Source organism: Semicossyphus pulcher, unplaced genomic scaffold (genome assembly GCF_022749685.1).
Source record: "Semicossyphus pulcher isolate SPU_LCO1_2020_fin unplaced genomic scaffold, fSemPul1.0.p SCAF_6, whole genome shotgun sequence".
Classification (NCBI taxonomy): Eukaryota; Metazoa; Chordata; class Actinopteri; order Labriformes; family Labridae; genus Semicossyphus; species Semicossyphus pulcher.
The window spans coordinates 5,520,532-5,540,879 of NW_027211737.1; the positions used below are offsets into that span (position 1 = coordinate 5,520,532).

Consider the following 20,348-nt stretch of genomic DNA (forward strand, 5'->3'; position numbering starts at 1 on the left):
ATCATCTGGTTGTCCAACTGATGTGAGAGTCTTAGATGCAGAGTAGAGAGAGCCTGAATAGTGGGCCAGGTAATTAGTTAAACTGAGAGATTTGTCCACTGATGGCATCGTGTTTATTTTTCTTCTTCTTGTTTTTGGTGTTTGTTTCGTTGAACTAGAAGTCAGCAGTTCTGAGGTTTAACGAGACAGAATGACTGCAGACAGACTTCCTCTTCTTCAAGAGTTCAAGACAAGTTTGCACAATCTCATAACATGATGTGAAATAATAAAAAATAAGGATGTTGCTTAATTTCTGAATGGCCCAAAAATATTTAATCTCATAAAAAATGTTTGAATTGTATTTTCTATATTATTTACGGCACTGTTAGCTCTTATTGGAAGATTTGTGTGTTTTGGAGTTACGTAATATAAAAGGCAATAATGTATAGCGAGCAGGTCGTTATAACATCAGGTTGTTACTAGACAGCTTTTTATTTATGAAATCAATAATTCGACACAAAATATTGATTTGGAAATTATTTTAATTTAAAAATGTAATGTAATGTAATACGTCTGTAGCCTTAAAATGAGCTAAGCTAGCTGTTTTTATTCACATTAAATGGAAACATTTCCTCTGATGGTGAAGCAAAACACGGTGAACGGGACGGCAGGAGTCTGTTGACATTTTCTTTTCCATTCACCGTCTTCAGTGTTGTGGATCTCTCTGTCATGGCTTCAGTTTTTGTGTACCTTTACTGCTTCCAAACCGACGTCAAATTTCCCCAACTTCTTTCGGCGGATTGATATGATTAGAGTTAGTCCTCTGGATTGTGCGATTAGAGCCGCATCCCTAGCAACGGTCTGTTCTTTATAGCAACGGTCTGCTATTGAGAAATAACAGACCTCGGAACGCTGTGATTAACCAATCAGAATCAAGTATTTAACACAGCTGTGTGATAAAACATTTATTTAACATTTATATAACAATACACAAGACAAAAATAAGAAACAAAGTGAGTGTACCAATCCTTAGACTTGAGGTCTATTCCTCTGTTTCTGTTTCTATGTTAAAGGCAGATGGTTGAAAAAAGTTGCTAAAAGCTGTAAAACATGTTGGCATCTCAAAATTACATACCTGTTAACATGATAAACGTACTTTTATTTTCCAATGCATTACCTCAATAAGAACGACGACTTAACACCATCCACAATTTAATGCCATTGAAAATTTATTGTGATATCTGATAGTTTACATTAGAGTGAAAACAGACATGTGACATGGCTTTACTAAGACAGAATGCAAAGCAATGTAGTCAAATAAAAAGCTTTTTTTTTTAAATTTAGGAAAAAATAATAATAAAACAGGCACGACATATAGCCATTATAAATACAACATGCTTTAGACCTTAAACTGTAGTTTAACAGTCCTAAGAAAAGAACTTGTACAGTCTTTTCCCCTGTATACCCATCTTGCCTTTGATCGACATCCTTTCAGGTACGTTTTAGACAGTAACAGAGCTCAAAAAGGCGGTAGCCAGTGTCACAATAAAACAAAATAACAATAAAAAGTAAACAGTTTTCAGCAGCAAATATCTACATTTTTCGTCCAGGCTGCTTTGACGCTGTTAAGCTCAGAGAATCAAAACATTCTACAGAAAGACAGAGTCATAAATGACAGGATTTCTCCTCTTTAGTTTTGGTTTAACAGTTTGATCTCCAGGAGACACTCAGACATGATCCCTGGCTTCCTTCCTGCACACTGCAAATGACACTGATGCATTCGATAGAACCTGGTTCTTATTTGGTACACACCGGCGGTGACACTGGCACCTGCTTTTTGTTGGTTTAACTTAGACTGACTGATCAGAGGGAGAGTAAAAAGGCTCTGAAGTTGGGTCACAAATCCAGCAACCACTGCTGGCGCCATCTTGGAGGTCCTTTGGAGAAACTGGCTGTGTGCATGGAGCAGTTAAAAGGTTGGGACTCAGTGGGTCCATTCAGTAAAAAAAAAATCAGACAGAGTTTGTAAAGTGCCGTTCTCTTGGCTTTGAGTTTGGAAAAAGTGAAACTAAACAAACGTTTGGTTTTTAACTGAATCAGCCAGAAATGATAATCATATAACAGTGAAGTCTGGCTGACCAGATAAAAGCTGCAACCTTTGAAGGATGTAAACCTTGTAATCATGTCCTTCAGAAGAACTGAAGGCCATACTGATCCGGTATGATCAACCAATGGTGCATTCAGGTGCTCTTTGTCAACAATCAAACCATATGGTGGCTGTTTAGAGCTTCAAATTGCATCACATGAGCTCCTTTAACCAATGTAAAGTTGTCTAAGATTGGTAGATTTAAATTTCCATATAACCTAATACAGACAAGTGCTAAGCAAAATTTGAAATTTGAATATCTACAGTTGCATAACTGAGCAACTATGATCAAACAAATGAGCCTTTGGCAAGATCAACTGCTGTTTCCGAAGCCAAAAATGAAAGCTTGATCTGATTCCTTAGCAGGTTTATCACCAGGAGACAGCTGAGAGAGTGGTGAAAACCAAGAACAAAAGTGAAATTGTAAAGAGCGCTTGAATGCACCATTAAAGGGTAACCTAACACTAGGCTGAAACGTGTCTTTTTCAGTGCCCTCTGAGGTTGAAAATTTGAGGTCAGTTGTACCTCTGACCAAAAATCACAAGTGGTTGTAGTTTCAAATGTGCTCTGTTGCACCTTTAACCACACCCAACCATGATGTCACGGTACACTGACACACCGCAGAGTACACTCCTGCATCACTTCTGAGAGGTTAAACCACCACAGGACTTTCAGCTGCTGTTGAGTCGCTCTTTAAACAAAGTGTGAGCAGTGGATTCTGGGACACTGAGTCCAGCAAAATAAGGCTGCATTTTGAGGAGTGTTTAAAACAGTACTGGATGTATCAACAAAGCTAAGATAGCTAACAAGCTAACATTAGCAAAACAATAAATCAGATCAATAAGAACAGGGATGTAACAGTTTGTTTTCTTAAAAAAACCTGCACAAAATGAACAGGAAATACAATCAGTTATTCACAGCCAGTGTTGCCAATAGCGTAGGACCTCCAAATATGGCCGCCATTGGGTGCGTTTCATCACCTAAAAGCCCTCTATACAGGAGACACTGACTGTGGTGGCGAAAGGGTCTTGGTAAAGGCTCTCCCTGCGACATGGTGGGAGATTCCAGCTCACCCTCAACGTCTACACGGCTCAGCAGAGACCTAAACACCGGCCCTCTAAAGGGCTCTCACCACACAAGCTAAATAAACAAGCTAACAGAAAAAAAACAAAAACAGGGATACATAACTTCCAAACAACTAACCTGACTGTCAACCTCGCAGATCACCTGGAGAGACAGTGAAGCCAACACACGACAAATAAAAACACTTCCAAACCAAAAAAAAGGAGGAAAAAACAAGAGAAATAAAAATGAGGAAAAGAAACTTAACATTCACTTTCGTGTGCAGGCATGCATGTGGGCTAAAACACATGCATGCTCATTGCACACTCACACACATTCAGACGCACACAGCCAGAGGTACAGTGAACAAAAGTGCTTCAAGTTGGGGAAGTAAAACAACTAACCCAGTAGAAATACGTATAAAACCTTAAATATGTTACTTTATGTACAAAAACTGTAACACGGGCCAATATCTCAGCTGTTTATGCCTTTATATTTTCAAGTAGGTATCACTGCTAACTAGTAAGGGTTTGCATTGTCATTGTTTTTAGGATAAAAGGTCGAGTGATCTGACTGACCTTGCCGGCAAAGTAATCAATCACTGCTGATTTTTTAAATCTCTCTCATCCCGCCCTGCCCCGCCTCGACCTGCTGCGTCTGTTTTTATCCTTCCAATAAAAAGTCAAACAACAAGGCCCGGGGAAAAACTCTCTCTACGCTCTACTCTGAGAAATAATATACTTAATATCCATCTGTTTTTGCACCTCTAAATCTTAACTTAGAAAATATATGCATGTATGTATACCAAGTCTCTGTTGGCCTAAAGAAACAGGGATGAACTCTGGGATGAAAGTTATTTCTGAGGGCCACTTTGAACCAGAATGGGGGGAAGACACATCGGTTCACATGAGGGTTTTTTTCAGAGTTATGCACTGCACAACAGAAAAAAAGGAGGGGAGGCCGTTCATGTTTTGAAGAGGCACAAGATTCATACGGCTTAGAGGCAAACGACAGACGGCGTCTACAATTCACTCGCTCTATGAAAGAGACGGAGAAGCTTAAAGTGCAAAAGACTACAAGAGCGGGTGGAAGTGGTGGGAGTTCTAGGATAGCAGCAAAGAATCGGAAACTACACGTGTCTCTCCTAAAGGAAGAAATTTGGGCCGCAATGATTCATTTGCTGATTATATTAATTACTTATTATTATTTATAGATTAATTGTTTAGTCTATAAAAAGTCTGAGAGGTATGCAAATGCTCTTAGTAATTTCTCAGAGCCAAAAGTGACGTCTTCAAATTGCTTCTTTTGTTAACCAACAGTTCAAAACCAAAAGGAAGAGAAAATTTAAGAAGCTGGGACGATACATTTTGTGACATTTTTTCTTAAAAAAAGTCACAAAAAAGATTAATTCATGAAATCTTAAAGGATTCATTTGATTAATCGATTAATTGTTGCAGCAAAATCAAACAAAAAAAAGAGAGAGGAAAAGCAGGATCTGGAATTTAAATTGATCGAGAAGTTGCATAACTCACTACAGTCTTAACAGACAAGGAAACATCCCTCTAACTTTCTGTCCGTCTCCACATTCTGTCGTTCATCTGTGAGAAGGCCATTAAAACATTTTGCCTCTAAACTGACATGAACCAAAGGCCTCTGCAAAGTGCAAGTGAAGTAGCATTGTTCAAGTCTGCCACTGTGTATTGCGTGACCACACACACACAATGCATATATACACACAGTCATATGCATATATACATTTGTGCATGACAGCAAATATATATATATAGAATCCATGTTCCAATACCTACTAACTAAGATTGTTTTCATAGTATTTATGGATATGTCATCATACTATGTGTATATATATTCATATGCAGTTGTGCCTCATTACTGGATAATAGAATAACACAGTCTGCCCGAATGCTTTATGACATGTGGACACTGATTTTAGGTTCCCCAGTCTAGACTATATCTTATGAGGTCTACGCTTGTGGCTTTATTATGCAATCAAATAGAAGAGGTTAAGAAAATATCTGCCCCACATTAATACATTTGAGGAGTAAAACTCGATTGGGAAAAATCTTCTGTTTGCAAACCCACCAGTTTTGTTGAAAATCCAAAAGTTAAGTTTGCAAACTCAAAAGTTATGATTGCAAATCCAAATTATTTGCTTTGGAATCAAAAATATTGCACATGACGCCATGAATGTGTCCGAGGTGTTGCTCCCATCGACACTAGGCGATACAGATGTTTGTTACATCTGTCAGTGTAGGTCCTGCCCACGAGATTCAACTACAAAAAAAATGGATTTCATGTGCGGCAAAGTTATTAAAACTTTTTAAATATAATTTTTTTCCCGCTTGCAAAAAAACATTTTTGATTTTACGATTTTAAAACTATCATAGACAGTATAAAAAGATGGCCGACATGACAGCTGCCTAAGAGTGAAGCCAAACCCTCTCTATCGCCCCCTGCTGACTGGCTACAGTATAGGTCATAAAGCCCGCCTCCTCCATGTTAACAGATGGGACATGAGTCAAACTATAAAATCAAAATACACGTCAAATACATTTTTCTCAAGCATGGTTTCTGTCATTATAGTTAGTTCTTATCATGCTGATTTACGTCCAAGTGTTCATTTTTCTGGCAAGTTTGGTTTGTATTAGTTATTGCTATAAAAAGGGGGCGTGACCTCATGATTGACAGCTCTGTTGACAAATCTGGCTCCTGACCTCCTGAAAAAGTCACTACACTACGAATTTGTTCTGCTGTTAAATACGCCGCTGTGCGTGATCTTTGCTATTTTTTTCAGTAAGTTAAGTGTGTGTTTTGGTTAGTGGAAGTGGCTACTTCTGCGCAGCTCTGGCTATAATGTCGTACAATAAGAGAAGATGGAGACGCGTCGTCCATCTTCATACACAGTCACTGAAAACTCTTCTCTTTGATTGCATAATACAGCCACACACACTATTTCTGCTCCTTTTCCTTTCTTTTCCTCTCATGGTACTGCTGCAAAATGGGACCAGCCACAATCGCATTTAGCCAAAACACTACAAATATTTATATATCTATATATTTATATGTATATATATTTATATATAACCATTTAAACAAGTACTAGGTGCTGCTTTCAATGCTTTTTGGGTGCTTCTGAAAAGTACCAGAGGGGGGAAATAAAGAAAACTCATGTGAAAGGAAAAGATAAAAACTGAAAAAAACATCAGGAATGAAATCCAACAGTACTGCATCCCATCCTTTGCCACTTTAAAAAAAAGAAAAGCAAGATAATGCTACATATCTGAAACTAGAATAAACTCCCTTTCCCCTCCGCTCCTCACCTGTCCCTGATTTCTCATTTGGACATTAGCAAAGAAAAGAACATGCTCAGCTACGGGCAGAGACACAACAAGCCAAACAAAGAAACAAAACCAAACATGACGGACTTGACGGGGAAATAAAATGCTAACCAGTAACATCCATCTGCCATCAAACCAAACCCTTACCAAAGCCGGAAGTTAAAACTAAAGCAAATAACATTAAAATAACAAAAGTCATCAAAGTCATTCGTCTCGCTGGATGGGCGAAAGAAAGAAAACAAAACATGTTCTTTCAGTGAAGTCTGTCTCCGTTCGCTTAGTGGTCGCCGTATCACCACAATCACTTGTAAGCGTGGTTTCAGTGGGGGTGGGGGGCTGGAGTGAGTGGGTGGGGGTCGAACCCAAAAGCTCCAGAGCAGCGAAGGAGAACACACAATCTTTGAAGTAACGACAGGACTCCTGTGACGTGATCTTTCAACCGCTGCTCTGCCTCCTCCTCCTCCTCGTTTTTATTTCATTTGTTCTGTTCAGTTTCACGATGAGCAGGTGGGAGTGTGCACGTGAAGGAGGCGAGGGGGGGGGGTATTTTTAAAGAGGGGAGGGTTGGGAGGGAGAAAGGTGGTCGATGGCCAACGCTCCACGCAGTTCAATAAAGAGCATTCCAAGGTCAGAAAAAGAAAAAGAGCGCGGCCGGAGCGTCACTCCCATCCGTTGTCCTTGATCATGTGAGCCAGCTCGATGATGAACTTTCCCTCTTTGTACTTTTGACTGCTCTCGAACGCGTGCTCCTGGAAACACACAGAGAAGAGAAGAACAACTTTACTTCTCCAAAACAGGCCCGACATCCTTTTAGTTACATAAACACAAAAGGTTCAAATTTGTCACAAACAGCTGTTAAAGCACAACACGTGATAATCAAAGTTGTGAGTGGCAGTTATAGATGGTGACAGTACGTTTTGAATAGTAAACTTTAAACTGTTTAAACCCACAGACATAAACACAGCTTGTATATGAGGAGAGACGCCATCCACTGGTTTGTGGACAATCACTTTGAGGCATCATGTTTGGCATTTTGGCCGTCGCCATCTTATTTTCTGGAGCTAGAAGTGACCATATTTGGATGAGAGGGTGGATAACCATTGCTAAGCCTCTATCCTCATTAACAGGGCTTCAAACCATGTCAATCAACTTTTCAATCGACTTGTCAATCAAAAGATAGCCTTAACCCTAAAGCAGCGAGGCTTTGTCTGCCCTGAGATTGTTAATGTTAAATAAAATCATTAAAGAAGCACTTACTTGATAATCAAAAGTCTGTTCAACTATTAAAGAAATATATATTTTTGGTCTCATTCAAATATAGTAGCTACTTTGTAGGCCACACATCTGTGAACTATCGGCTGATTGGTGTTCATTTTTGCCAATAAAGGTTTGGAATGAATCACTTTATTGTTTTGGTGTGCGTGTGTGTGCGGGCTAGGGAGGCTCAGCCTTTCTTAGATACAAGCAGGGGGGCTCCAAGGCAAAAAGGTTGGGAACCACTGCCCTAAAGCAAACCCTTTGTTATCGTTTAACTCTAAGGGGGCGTACCCACTGATTGCAAACTGACGCGGCTGAATATTCACCCCCATTCATCGTACAGTAAATTGCAGGGGCTGATTCACTGCTCAAAGCATGCTGGGATGCTTAACGTTGCAGGGCAGGCTGGCAGCTTCATTATGTCATGATCATCCATTTTAAGAAAACAGTGTTATTCCGTTAAGTAAACAACCTCGGGGGGAGCTGTTTGGATTGGAAAGACTCCTCAATTCACGCCAACAAGTGACCAGCGAGGCTTGGCGGACACGAGTGGAAGCAAATTGGTCACATGCAGTAGGTTGACACTGTAAATGGGACCGTAATTTAAGAAATGTACATGCTGCTACACTGAAGAAGACTTTAAACCAACAATTGAGACCATGACCTCATTAGGAGAATGTTTACGGAGGTCAGAACTTCGTGATGTTTTTCTGTCTGTGAAACAGTTTTCAAGAAAGTCTGTATCATAAATCAACAATCAATTTCAGCACATTTTGCAGTCTTCCCAAGCATGCTATGATTATCCGCCCCATATACAACAATTTGTTATCATGTAAGCGGAGTTTATGTGATAAAAACCAACCCAGAGACGCATGAGAGAGGCAGCTGGATGTGTCTGAAAGCTCAGAGAACATCTAGTATGTAAGCCCTTTGAGCTTAAAGATGGAAGACTGTTTCAAAGTACAGAATGAACTTTAAATCGATTGAAAAATAGTTGATATTCCTTAAAACTACGCCTCGTCTCTCTGCTGGATGATTACAAAAGGTCATCTGGTGAGGAGTGTCAAGGAAAGGATTTGTATTTTCTTTCAGAAGTACATTAATTCATTGATCTAACCATGGCTTTCATTCATTTCACTGGTTTTACTTTGCTTAGCATTTAGAAATTATAATATCTGATCATTTTAATAACTTTAAAAAGGAGCCTTCAAGAGGTCCTTTAGATGCTCTGATGGGAAAACAGCCCTGCAGAGGGGGCAAACAGTGTGGTATAACGTATGCAATGGCTCAGCGGTGATTATCATTTAGAGTCTAAACAAATACAAATAAATAGCAGGACAAACACGCACACATTTAGTCATGTCATGCCTCATTATCATGTGAGCTGCAGAGGAAAACATCTCGCTCTTAATAAAAGAAGTCAACATTGAGGTTTCCTCCAGTGAGTCCCTCTCTCACACGTCTGAACTTTCTGGCTGGAAACCGGTCTCTTGTCATTCTGTCTGAAGTCCTGCATTAGTCCTCGTCCTGCTGAGCTGGAGGAGAATCCGGATGTTGATGCGTCTCTGTGTCTTTGATTATCGGCTCAGCCTGCTTTGCCTTGTAAACCAGCCTTGCTCTGCTTGCGGCGCCTTTCCCAGAATCTCTAATTGTTTTTGTCACGTCTTTAAGTGAGTCCCTGTCTCATACTGTGTTCACTTATTTTACACCCTCCTATAGTCTACTCAGACAATTACCAGGACAAGCCTCTTCAAAACGGCCTGACATTTAATCACTGCAGACTCTCAGAGGTACGAGTCCGCCCGTCTGCAGCCAACCTTTCTGCACTGTAATTATCGTCAGTGCTAGGAGACCAAAGAGTGCTCAATCTCTCTAAATACAGCCATGAGCGAAAAATACTGTCACCATGGCTTTACCAGCAACTTCAGAGAGCGACCTTGTTCTTTTGACCTCTGAGAGCATCACTCGTCCCTTTAAAGGCCAAGAAGCCACAGAGTTGTGTAACATAATGTATGGCCACAGCACATGAAGAAACACTAAGACAGGAAGGTGAAAAACAGCTCAGGTGAAAGTTAAAGAATCGTCTCACTTACATATTTCCAGCCCAGCGTGGTTTTACAGTTTTCACAGTAGATATCAGCCACGGCATGTAAACCTGTGAGGAGAACCCGCTCCTCCGCTGGCCCGCAGCCGACATTCACCCTGCGAGGAGGACAGGAAGAGGAGGAAAGGTCACACAGGGCAGGGAGAGCGGCGGAGCAAGAGCTCACATCTTTTGCCTAAAGTAAAAGCAGTAAAATAAACTACCAAAGTAAAAGCACACATTTTGAAGAAGAGTCCCTGTCAAAGCCTGCTTGGTACTCGGGCGGCACGGTACATTGTTTAACAATTGCAGCTGTGATGTGCGCATGTGCAATAGTCACATCGCAGGATGTGAAGCGAGTCTGTATGTCACCTGTCGGTAAACTGTAAACAAACACGCGGCGCTGCTGCCGCCACAGATCATGTTAGCGGGATGATCGAGGCTCCGTCACACGAGGTGGCTTATAAGTGAGTGTATTCCTGTGATCAACGGCCCCTCGTCCCGGCTGCTTAAGGCTGTGGCCACATAAACAGACCGTTCACGGAGTGTTTACTTTAGCGGCTACACCTGCAGCACACACGGCGTGAGGTTGTGTGTGTCGACAGGAAGTGGGATACCATCACGGGCTGATTGCACTAATTATACATACATTTGAACACGGTAGATGACATGCTGTAAAGTAATGCGACAGCAGCACATCAGTCCGTATTTATTTTATAAAGAAACGTGTCGCTCCACCTGAACGCTCTCCTTTTTCATGCGTGTTTCAGAGTCACTGAACCAAGAGTGATAAAAGTGGGAGGACGTATGTTTTTTTTTAAGAAAATACACTTAGAAGTCCCAAATAATAAAATGTATAATTGTTTTTACGGACATGAAAACATACTGCATTTATCTGCTTTAATTTCCTGTATTTTTTTTAATCACTATAAATATCGAGGATAAAAAAAGTGATCTGAATGTCAGTTTTTTCCAATACCGTGCAGCCCTATGTGGTGTCTGTGTTAAATATTAAAAATGACTGAAATTAAAGACTTCAAAGGAAATAAAATTCCCAAAAATGCAGATAAAAATGGTTAAAAATATTCAGGTGTCCCGTATTTTCTGTAATTTAAACTCTTTTCATACATAAATTAAAGCAACTGATGGCGTTACACTTGACTGTGATTGAACATTATATTATTATTATTGATTTATGGAGGATTTCTTCATATATGAGATATTAATGCCCTATTTTTAATGCCCTTAGAAAATAAAGAAACTCCTTTCAAAAACCGAGTGCCATGAAGCTAAAAAAAAACATTTTCTGAGGATCTGCGTCTCTTAAGTACTCTTACTTTTAGACATCTTCATCAACAGAAGAACAATAAGTATACAAGTCTGTAAAATTAGAAATGCTACGTTGCCAATACTTTAAACTTTTACTTAAGCACAGGAATCAAATATAAACACGCAATTTGTTCAGTGAAATCTGACTTGTTTCTCTCTTCCTGCACACAGCGCTTCCTCCTGTTAACACTGCGCTGCTGATTAACTTCTGACTGACATTTTAATTAAAGCTCTCACCAATAACAAATAAAGCAAACATGATATGTAACCAGGTAACATGTGGACGTCTGCTAACATTTCATTTTCCACCAGATAAGGTTGTTAGTACCATAAATATTGTTAGCGTGCTTTCTGTTGCACAGAGACTGTAGAGAGCTTCATTTCATTCTTACAGGTGAGAACAAAGTAATATACACTCAGGTGACACAAAGTGACACCTGAAAAGTCTCAGAGCTTCTGTGTCGTGTATTAAGACTGAAAGCAAAGCTCCAAAATCCAACCAAGCAAGAAATAAACCTCCAAAGTGATTCATGAGTTTAAAGAGACGGATGTGAACCAGCAGGCGCTCCTGCTGCCTAAACTGAAACATTCAACAAAGAGGCCAAACAAGTCCATCAAAGAAGACGCACGTCTCTGAAACCAGCCTCTTCAATGTGAACACTTTCTCCACTTCTCTATGACAGTTAACTGAATTTCTTTGACTTGTGGAATAAATGAGATTTGAGGGCTTTTGGAAACGATTTGATCAAACTTTTTCACCATTTTCTGACATTTTATTGACCAAACAAATAATTGAGCAATGGAGAAAAAGATTAACAGGTTAATTGACAATGAACATAATCGCTGGTTGCAGAACTTAAGGGATGTAGGCATAAGCAAAGTAAGAACCTGCTTAGAGCCCCTAATAAAGAGCCAGCCATTACTACTACTACAGACTAGGGCTGCACAATTAATCAAATATTAATCCTGATCATGATTTTGGCTTCCCACTATTGAATAAACATGATTGACGGTGGTATTGACGTTTAAAATGCTCCACACAAAGAAAACTCTGCTGCATATCAAATCAAGTGTGATGGAGAGGTTTTGGCTTCACTTTTGGGGGAGCTGGCGTATCATGTCATGAGCGCCTACCTCGCAGCGGCAGTTTAGAGTGGAAGAGTAAACAACAGAGACCGGTGTTTTGGCTCAACAAGTGACCATGTAAACTGGTGACTTTCAGCCGCTTACAGCAGCTGTCGAAAACGGGAAGAGAATACGTAGCTGTCCTCGTGAATGCCTCTGTTGTTTTCATTACAATGTCATGATATACTTCTCTGTTATGTCTTTGAAGTGTTGTTTGTGTAAACGTGTCATGTAGGATACTGACGCTCGCTTGTTGTTAAAACAGGAAGAGAGCGGGAAGAGTCACTTGTTAAACCGAAATAGCGCTCCCCCGAAACGGCTCGTCATCAGTTGTTTGGAGGTATTTCAGGTTAAGGGCAGGTGATGTTAAGCAGGAAAAAATAACATGCAAAGTGCATGAAACCTGCATCTGCGCCGCAAAGCAACACGACTAACTTGTTGAAGCAGCTGAAAAAGCAGCACAAAGTGCAGCATGATGAGTGTGTGAAGGCCGAGAGGAAGAACGAGCTGCTCCCCGTCTTTGTCCAGCATCAAGTCAGACATCCTGAACAGAGACGGTGTACAGAGCGACACCCTATCCACCCAGCTCCCAAAGACACACTGAAATTACCCATGATGCACCACATTCAGGTAAAGAACCGAATTTAAGTCTTAGTTTGATGCTAAATTTGAGCTTGAATTCAGCACAAAACAGAACTGAAAGCTCCACTTATTTAAATGTGAACGTACCTTAAAAAATGTGTCGCTAAAGTTAATAAATAATCATGATTAATAACCATGATCTCAATATTGATCAAAATAATCATGATTATCATTTTGGCCATAATCGTGCAGCCCTACTACGGACTCTGCACAACAGTAACGTCACCGGTTTTGTTCCAGCTAATGACCTTTGTTGTAACATCATACATCCCCCTCTGTGTCTGTTTCCTGCCTTGGTGTGTTACATTTACAGTCGCTGTGCAAACGATCAAAGATTTACCAAAGATGAAAAAAGAACCAGGGGCACCGTGGTGTTTATCCCTCTCTTGTTGCATGTTAAGGTGGTCCTCAGCTCCCCCTGCCTTTACATTCTTCTTAATTTTGCACATTAATACATAATTCTGACATACTTGTGCAGCCATCGTTGCATCAGCAGCTGCACTGTGTTAGCAAAAGGACTTCGCGAGGGGACAACTCTCAGAAAACAAAACTAAACCGGTGCGACAGCAGAGCAGACGGCTGATCTGAAGGGGCGACAGCTGAACTCTGCTTAGAACTCAACAAACACACTTCAGTTTATAACAGTTTACGAGCTACTTGTGAGTCCATGTAAATGTTAGATACAAGCCCCAGATCACTCTTAAACCGCTCTTTGTGAACGTAAATAAGAATGAGGTGACTGTGTGTCTTATACTTACACTGAGTTAAACAGGTAGGCTCTTCCTTGACTGCCTTGAAATGACTGAAACAGAAAGAGAGAAGAAAAACATGTTAATAGACAATACAGAGCTGCAGCACAACGCTGAGTACAAGAATGTCAGCAAGTGACGCCCTGGGGTGCTTTTCTCTCAGTAACTGCTGTGCATACTTGTTCCTCCACCTTGCCAAGGTTCCCACACACACGTTTGGCTGGAGGTAAGAAATAAAATGAGTCTCAGAGAGGTGCTGCTGTCTGAACACGTAAACATCAGGGAGTCTCATCAACACATCAGATTCTAGGATGAGACAGATCCACTTCTTGTTTCTTAAGAAGTACAGTTCATTTGCTCTTATTTTCTTGTTAAAAAAAAAGTTATATAAGAGAGTTTTTCTAACCAATAATTAAATGTTTACTAGAAAAATCATGTAAAGCAGCTGTAGGCGCCTAGAAAAAGTCAAACTACAGGTGGAAAAATAACTGAATATGAGTAGAATGATGGTTTGTTTGCTTCCAAAATCTATGACATAACACACAAAATCTAAAATAATCAAAGAGTCACATTTTCTTGGTGTTTTCCCTGCAGCAAACTCAACACAGGAGCCTTGTTGTTGACATGCAGCCTTACAGATATTCAGTGTCTCTGCAGAACAGCAAAGCAGTGTCTAACAGCTGATAGAAGAGACTTTAATGCCTGAACGATGACGAGGCTCTTCCAAAATAAAATGTCAATAAAATCACCGCCAAGATGCAGTTTTATGGGATGTTATGTAAACTGTGCAAGCACACACACACACACACACACACACACACGAACACACACACACACACGAACACACACACACACACACACACACACACACACACACACACACACACACACACACTAAGCTCTGAATCAAGACATCCCTATCAGCCCCAAAAGACTCCATACTGAAAGCCTGTTAGCTTAATGCGTGTAGGAATCAGTTGTGTTAAAGGTTCCCCGTGGAGTTCTCTGATAAACAAATACTTTATGTTTATATTCAGTTTCTCAACAAAATGCAGCCTAAGTGTCCTTAAGGCTTAACAGACATGTTTAATGTATTTCTGTCCTCATGAGGTGGGAATTAAGATACATGTAGACGTCTCTGCAGACCTACTGTACACAAAGAAAGGCACTATGGGTAATTGCGGGTTGCAGAGAGGACATCGTTGAATTTGCAGGCTCTCAAACTCATCCTGCATCTTCCATCAGCCAGCAGTGGTTGGTCTGCCAGAGAGGGTAGGCGGAGCTAAGCGGCTGCTTTTCCGGTCTCTGCAAGTGTTGCGAGTAAACAGTAATCTACTATGGCTGAACAAACAAAGAAAAGATGGATGACTACAGATACAACTTCAACAATAAGTGAAAATCCAAAGAAAAAGAAACAAACTCGACGCTCAGATGAAGCAAACAGTCTAAAAAGGAAAGCGACCGTCAGCGAGGAAAATCAAGAATTACAACCGGAGCCAACCGAGGACGTCACACATGCAGCACTGTCTGGATATCTGGGAAGTGTGCTCCCGTAATTACCGTTTATCGCCAAAGAGAACGAAACTGAAATCTTCAACTAACTAATGAATGTCTTTAAAGTATATTATGTTCTATGAAAGTATGAAAACGAACCAATGAAGGGTCATCTGGTCTGATAAGATTCTCTGCTTTTGCATCCAACACCTGGCTTGTGTAAATCTGCAGGTACACTTGCTTTTATCTAGTGTGCACATCATATCTACCCTGCATATCCTGCCCTCCTCTGAAGTGTTGTTTAGTCTCTTTCTGCTGAATACAGTTAAACACAGGATGTAAGGAGAGGTCCACAGCAAACTCCAGCAAAGCTAAACAAAGAGGTAAAACAGCAGCTCGGAAGGTTTCGTAGAGAAACTTTCCTGCACTCTCCATATTCGTCTACGGTAACAAATCTGCTTGCTATAAAAAATAAATACAGAATAAATGCATATTTATAAAAAACAAGAACAGCTTCATCACTGAATATCCTGTCTATAATATAGTGAAGTGGCAAAAACATTGAAAGTAAGGTTTGACCTTTAACCTTCTTCCACCATCCTATGTTTTACCACATGAGAGTACGCATGCAGCTGGACTTCTTTCTCCAATATAATTCAGTCAGACTGATTTGAGTGTTCTCAGTTGCTTTCAGTTTTATTTCAAATATATACAAAATATAAAAAACAGTGTGCAATCGTTTAAATTTCTCTGCTGAGCCTGCGGTCAATGACGATATCGGCTGTGACCCGTCTTCCTTCATGATGCGCCATGTGCACCAACTTATAGCTGCTGTCGTGAGGGCGACACATAAAAAGCTGAAATACGAACCATGTCAATAAAAATGCAGCTCCTACATTAAAAAGGATTTAGGAATTATAGAATTATGCTTCATTTATGTTTTAAACTGTGTCCCAAGTTTTTGGAATCCGGGATGTAGTTGGTGTCGGGGCCCGATCAGACAGAACGCGTTTCAGCAGCTGGGGGCTTTTTTGTCATTGTTTTCAATGAGAGGCTTTTTGCGCGCTGCCTTTGCGTTGCAGAGCACCTCACGTTTTTCCGCTCTGAGCGCCTCGCGTTTAAAAACGCACGACGTCATGGGCGTTTTTTCTGATTGTCCATTTGGATGAAAGGAGAGGCGGGCCTTCTGTCAGTTAACAATATAACGGTTATGATTCGGTGGTTGCCAAATCATAGCTGTCATTAACCTAGCCTCTGCCTGGCTCTGTCTGATAGGGACCTTAGGCAGCTACCATTTCACGAGTCGACATCTAAACCTGCCAAAATAAATGGCAAAAGTTCAGAGACGGAGACGTACGAGCACGATGGAAAGAGCTGCAGACAGAGCCCACAGACAAAAAGAAATCAATACTAGATATAAAACCTTATAATTCTGCTGATAACAAATACAGAGAGGAAGTTTAAAATCAAATGATTGCTGCTCTTAACAGGACATGTTTCAATAATACTGCTATCAGGGATCTCCCCTCCAAAGAATATCAGCTGTATATTTAGAAAATAAGACAGAAAAGATTTACTGCAATGTTGCAGCTCTTTTTTTCCCTCTTTCCTGTTTTCAAACTAATCCTGAAGAATTAATAAATATTTTCAAGTCAAAAGATGTTGATGAAGTGCTTTACACAGAACTTAAAATAATAACATAGTGGACATGATCTACGCAACATAAAAGCCATCATGAGTCAGATGTTTTATATCTATCCTGCAGCTGCACACACGACGCTCCTGTACATTAATGTAAACACAGAGCGCAAAGCCGACACAGTGGGTGACGACAGAGCCTGCCAGCCTGCTCTCCTCCTCCAGCCCCGTCATCCTCGGCCGCAGACAGGCCCCAATCGGCTTTAGCTTTTTCCATTGCAAATGAGTGCGGCAGATAAGTTTGTGGCTGCGGTTGAGGGCGCTGAGCTAATACCACCTAATAGGAGCACCAGCTGCCTCGTCCTCCGCTGACCACAGACACCAACCGCCAAACACAGACCACAGAGGCACAGGGGACGAGCTTTTATCAGAACTAGAGTTTAGTTTCAGATAATAAGAGTTTGGCTTAGAGCTGAACATTTTACATAACAAAACACATTTATGCATCCTTACATATATGATACACCTTTAGCCTGAATGTGCTGCCTCTTCTCTTCTGTGCAATTATTCCTATGTGCAGATACTTTTGTGATTTTGCACATTTGTATATTATATTTTTATTCAATCTTCGTTTTACCAGGAACACTCCCACTGAGATACAAAATCTCTTTTACAAGGGAGTCCTGGCCAAATCAGCAGCATTCAAAGTTTCACAGAAAAAACAAACAGACTAAAACAAGCAGAAATTATATCAAACAATAAACTAGCAGCGTTCAGCAATAAGACTAATTAAATGCTCCAGTTTGAGGTGACTCTGTAACTCAGACCAAAAGCACTTTTACCAGAGACGGATCGAGTTCGAGGAATAACAAACATGATGTGTCCGTGTGACAGAAGGCTGCAGCCACTGAAGGATTTAGGAGTCAGTAGACAACATAAATAAGCAGGCAGTTCATGTCGTATCACCTTGTAAAGAAAGATGTACCAATGTTTCATCAGCTCAGAGTTTTTTTCTTCCAACAAAAGTTTGTTTCTATAGATGAACCCTAATTTCAACCTCAGCTTTTTTCTGAGGCGCTCGATATGATAACTGAAAGACAGGTTTTCCTCTAGAAAAAAAAACATGTTGACACACGTTGAATGACCTCATCATTCAGAGTAAAAATCTGATGTCCGTCTGTTGTTGTTATGGTTAGTACAAGTCTTAGGGTGCTTTCACACCTGACAGCTTAAATCTGGACTTTTGGACTTTACAACCGGACCATGGTCCTCCAGAAAAGACAGGACTCGCCCCGTTTCCAAACGAACCACGGTCCGGTTCGATTCAGGTGAGAACATAAACAGACTTAAAGTAGGACCTAACACAGGAAGCCAACTTAAACATTGTGGGCTGGTAACGGATGTTGACACTTGCAGAGACGCCACGCAGCCAGCAAGCAAGATGGGTAGAGGACAGACGTGGGGGAGCGACGAGGAAATAGTAATATGGGCTGACCAAACAATTTCACAAATGCTTGTGGAAACGCACGAGAACACGGAGGTGTTCAAACTGTTCAGTGAAAAACTAAAGGAGAGTGGAACTGATCAATCTGTGGAACAATGTTGGTTGAAAGTAAAAAAAACTACAACATCGTGCCATCGCCAACATTGCCGATCGTGTTGAGTGTGACTGAGGACTGTGTTCTCACTCTTTGCTTACTTCAGGGAGTTTTCCAAAGAGGAAATTCTGACCAATCAGAGAGCAGTTTCCCCATGCATCAAAACTTGTGGTCCGCTGGTAAAGCTGCTGTGTGAACACAAACCAAACTCAAGGCAAAATGCAACATTGCAACAATTTGGTCTTTGATTTGGACCAAACAAACGGACTTTAGGTGTGAAAGCGTCCTTAATTCCCAAAGGTTCCTTTGGATAACATTAAAAGCAGCTTGTAGGCGGTTTAGTGCACTTACTAAGGAAGATGAAGAAGTATAAATAACGGTACCTACAGCATAAAAATTTATTACAAAAATTATTGATATTATAATGAATAAAATAAGTCCCAGCATGGAGCCTTGTGGGACCCCATTTTGTATATTTAAAAAACAAGAAGATAAACCATCAGCATGGACACATGGCTTTCTACCACGTTTTTATTTTTCATTCTTTTCTTTCCTTTGACTCTTAAACAAGCAAAGTTCCCCCTGATAATCCCCTGATTTCTTATCTTAAAGGGGGGAAAGACGACTCCTTTCTTTAGTCAGCGTTGGTGTTGATGTCTTGCTGATTCATCCTCAAGTTAATTGTTTGTGTCTAAAGTGAACTCTACACACACACATACAGTCAGGAGCAACAAGACATGTGACCTTTAGCTGCAAGAGGGAACTAGGTCGATTCCCGCAGAGCCAACAACAAGTCCTCTCCACAGTCTAGAGAGGGGACGGGCTGGGAGAGGCGGGGGGGGGGCTCCATGTGACAAGAGCTGGGTGTCAAATCTGTGCTCCAACCATCAACCTAACCACTGGCAAAAAGGGACCAGTGGCTCCGTCTCTGCAGCCCTTATCTCTTTCCCACAGTCTATTTTTACTTTGGCTGTTTTTTTCCTCTCTTTAGCTGAGCTGCTTCGATGTAGATCACTCGGCTCCAAAAACACCAGGAGGATGCTTGTCACATTACAGCCCGGTTTGAATCTTACAGCAAAATCCTACAAGATAAGTAACAAAAAAAGACAAAAGAGACTGGATCATGTTTTCTGAGAGCAGACAGCAGCTTGACAGATTTTTTGGGGCTGCATAAAATCCTCCAGACTCCCAACAATCCTATTAGCAACCCAACAGGATCCTGCAAGGATTGTTTCCAAAACGTACGAGTGCAGCAGGAGATGCATCTGAATCGACTCCCACAGGTTCTGCTGCTTAATAAAACATGAGCTGACGGGGAGTGTGGTTACCGAGCTTGTTTTCTTAAGCCGCTGCAATTGCACCAGTTTTTAAAAACGCTTGTTCCCAAGAAATGAATTCTACAAAGCAAATCTGAAAATCCCCGAATCCTCTTGACCACGCAGGACTGAAGCGAACAATACCTCGCACAGAGAAATCTGCCTCCTTCAAGCCAAACACACAAAATACAAATCCAGCCCGAGAGGCAAAAACGCTTCAGCTGCACAGAGCAGAGTCCTCACAGGCAGACACAAACAAAACTGCATCGAGATTCTAACCACAACAAGGATTTTATTTTCATCCTGAAAATGTGGACACAATGAGTCAAACCGAGTTGTGAAATGAAGATTAAGTTGACGCTATTAGCAAACCTGCTGAGGTCGACTTGTCTTCGCCATCTGTCTCAACAGATGCCGACTGCGTTAGCCGAGGGTTCAACTTAAACGTGTCCTGTTAAACCCAAAAGCTCTGTTTAAAGAATTAATTTACAGGACGCTTTAAACATCTTACAACACTGACATATTGCACAAGAGTAATATACAGATACATATAGAGCTTTGTGTTAATCATAGG

At 40.8% G+C, this 20,348-nt stretch overlaps 1 protein-coding gene across 2 annotated transcripts in view; it reads right to left on the reverse strand.

Annotated features, from left to right (window-relative positions):
• Positions 1-931: 931 nt before the first annotated feature.
• Positions 932-20,348, reverse strand: part of ypel1 (yippee-like 1) — a 45,721-nt gene continuing 26,304 nt past the window's right edge. For both annotated transcript variants that reach the window (XM_069683197.1, XM_069683198.1), the window contains exons 3-5: positions 13,738-13,781; positions 9,894-10,002; positions 932-7,292 (exon numbers count right to left, since the gene is read on the reverse strand). In XM_069683197.1, the coding sequence (XP_069539298.1) occupies positions 7,203-7,292; positions 9,894-10,002; positions 13,738-13,781 (243 nt within the window). In that variant the 3' untranslated portion in view covers positions 932-7,202. The remainder of the gene's footprint in view (positions 7,293-9,893; positions 10,003-13,737; positions 13,782-20,348) is intronic.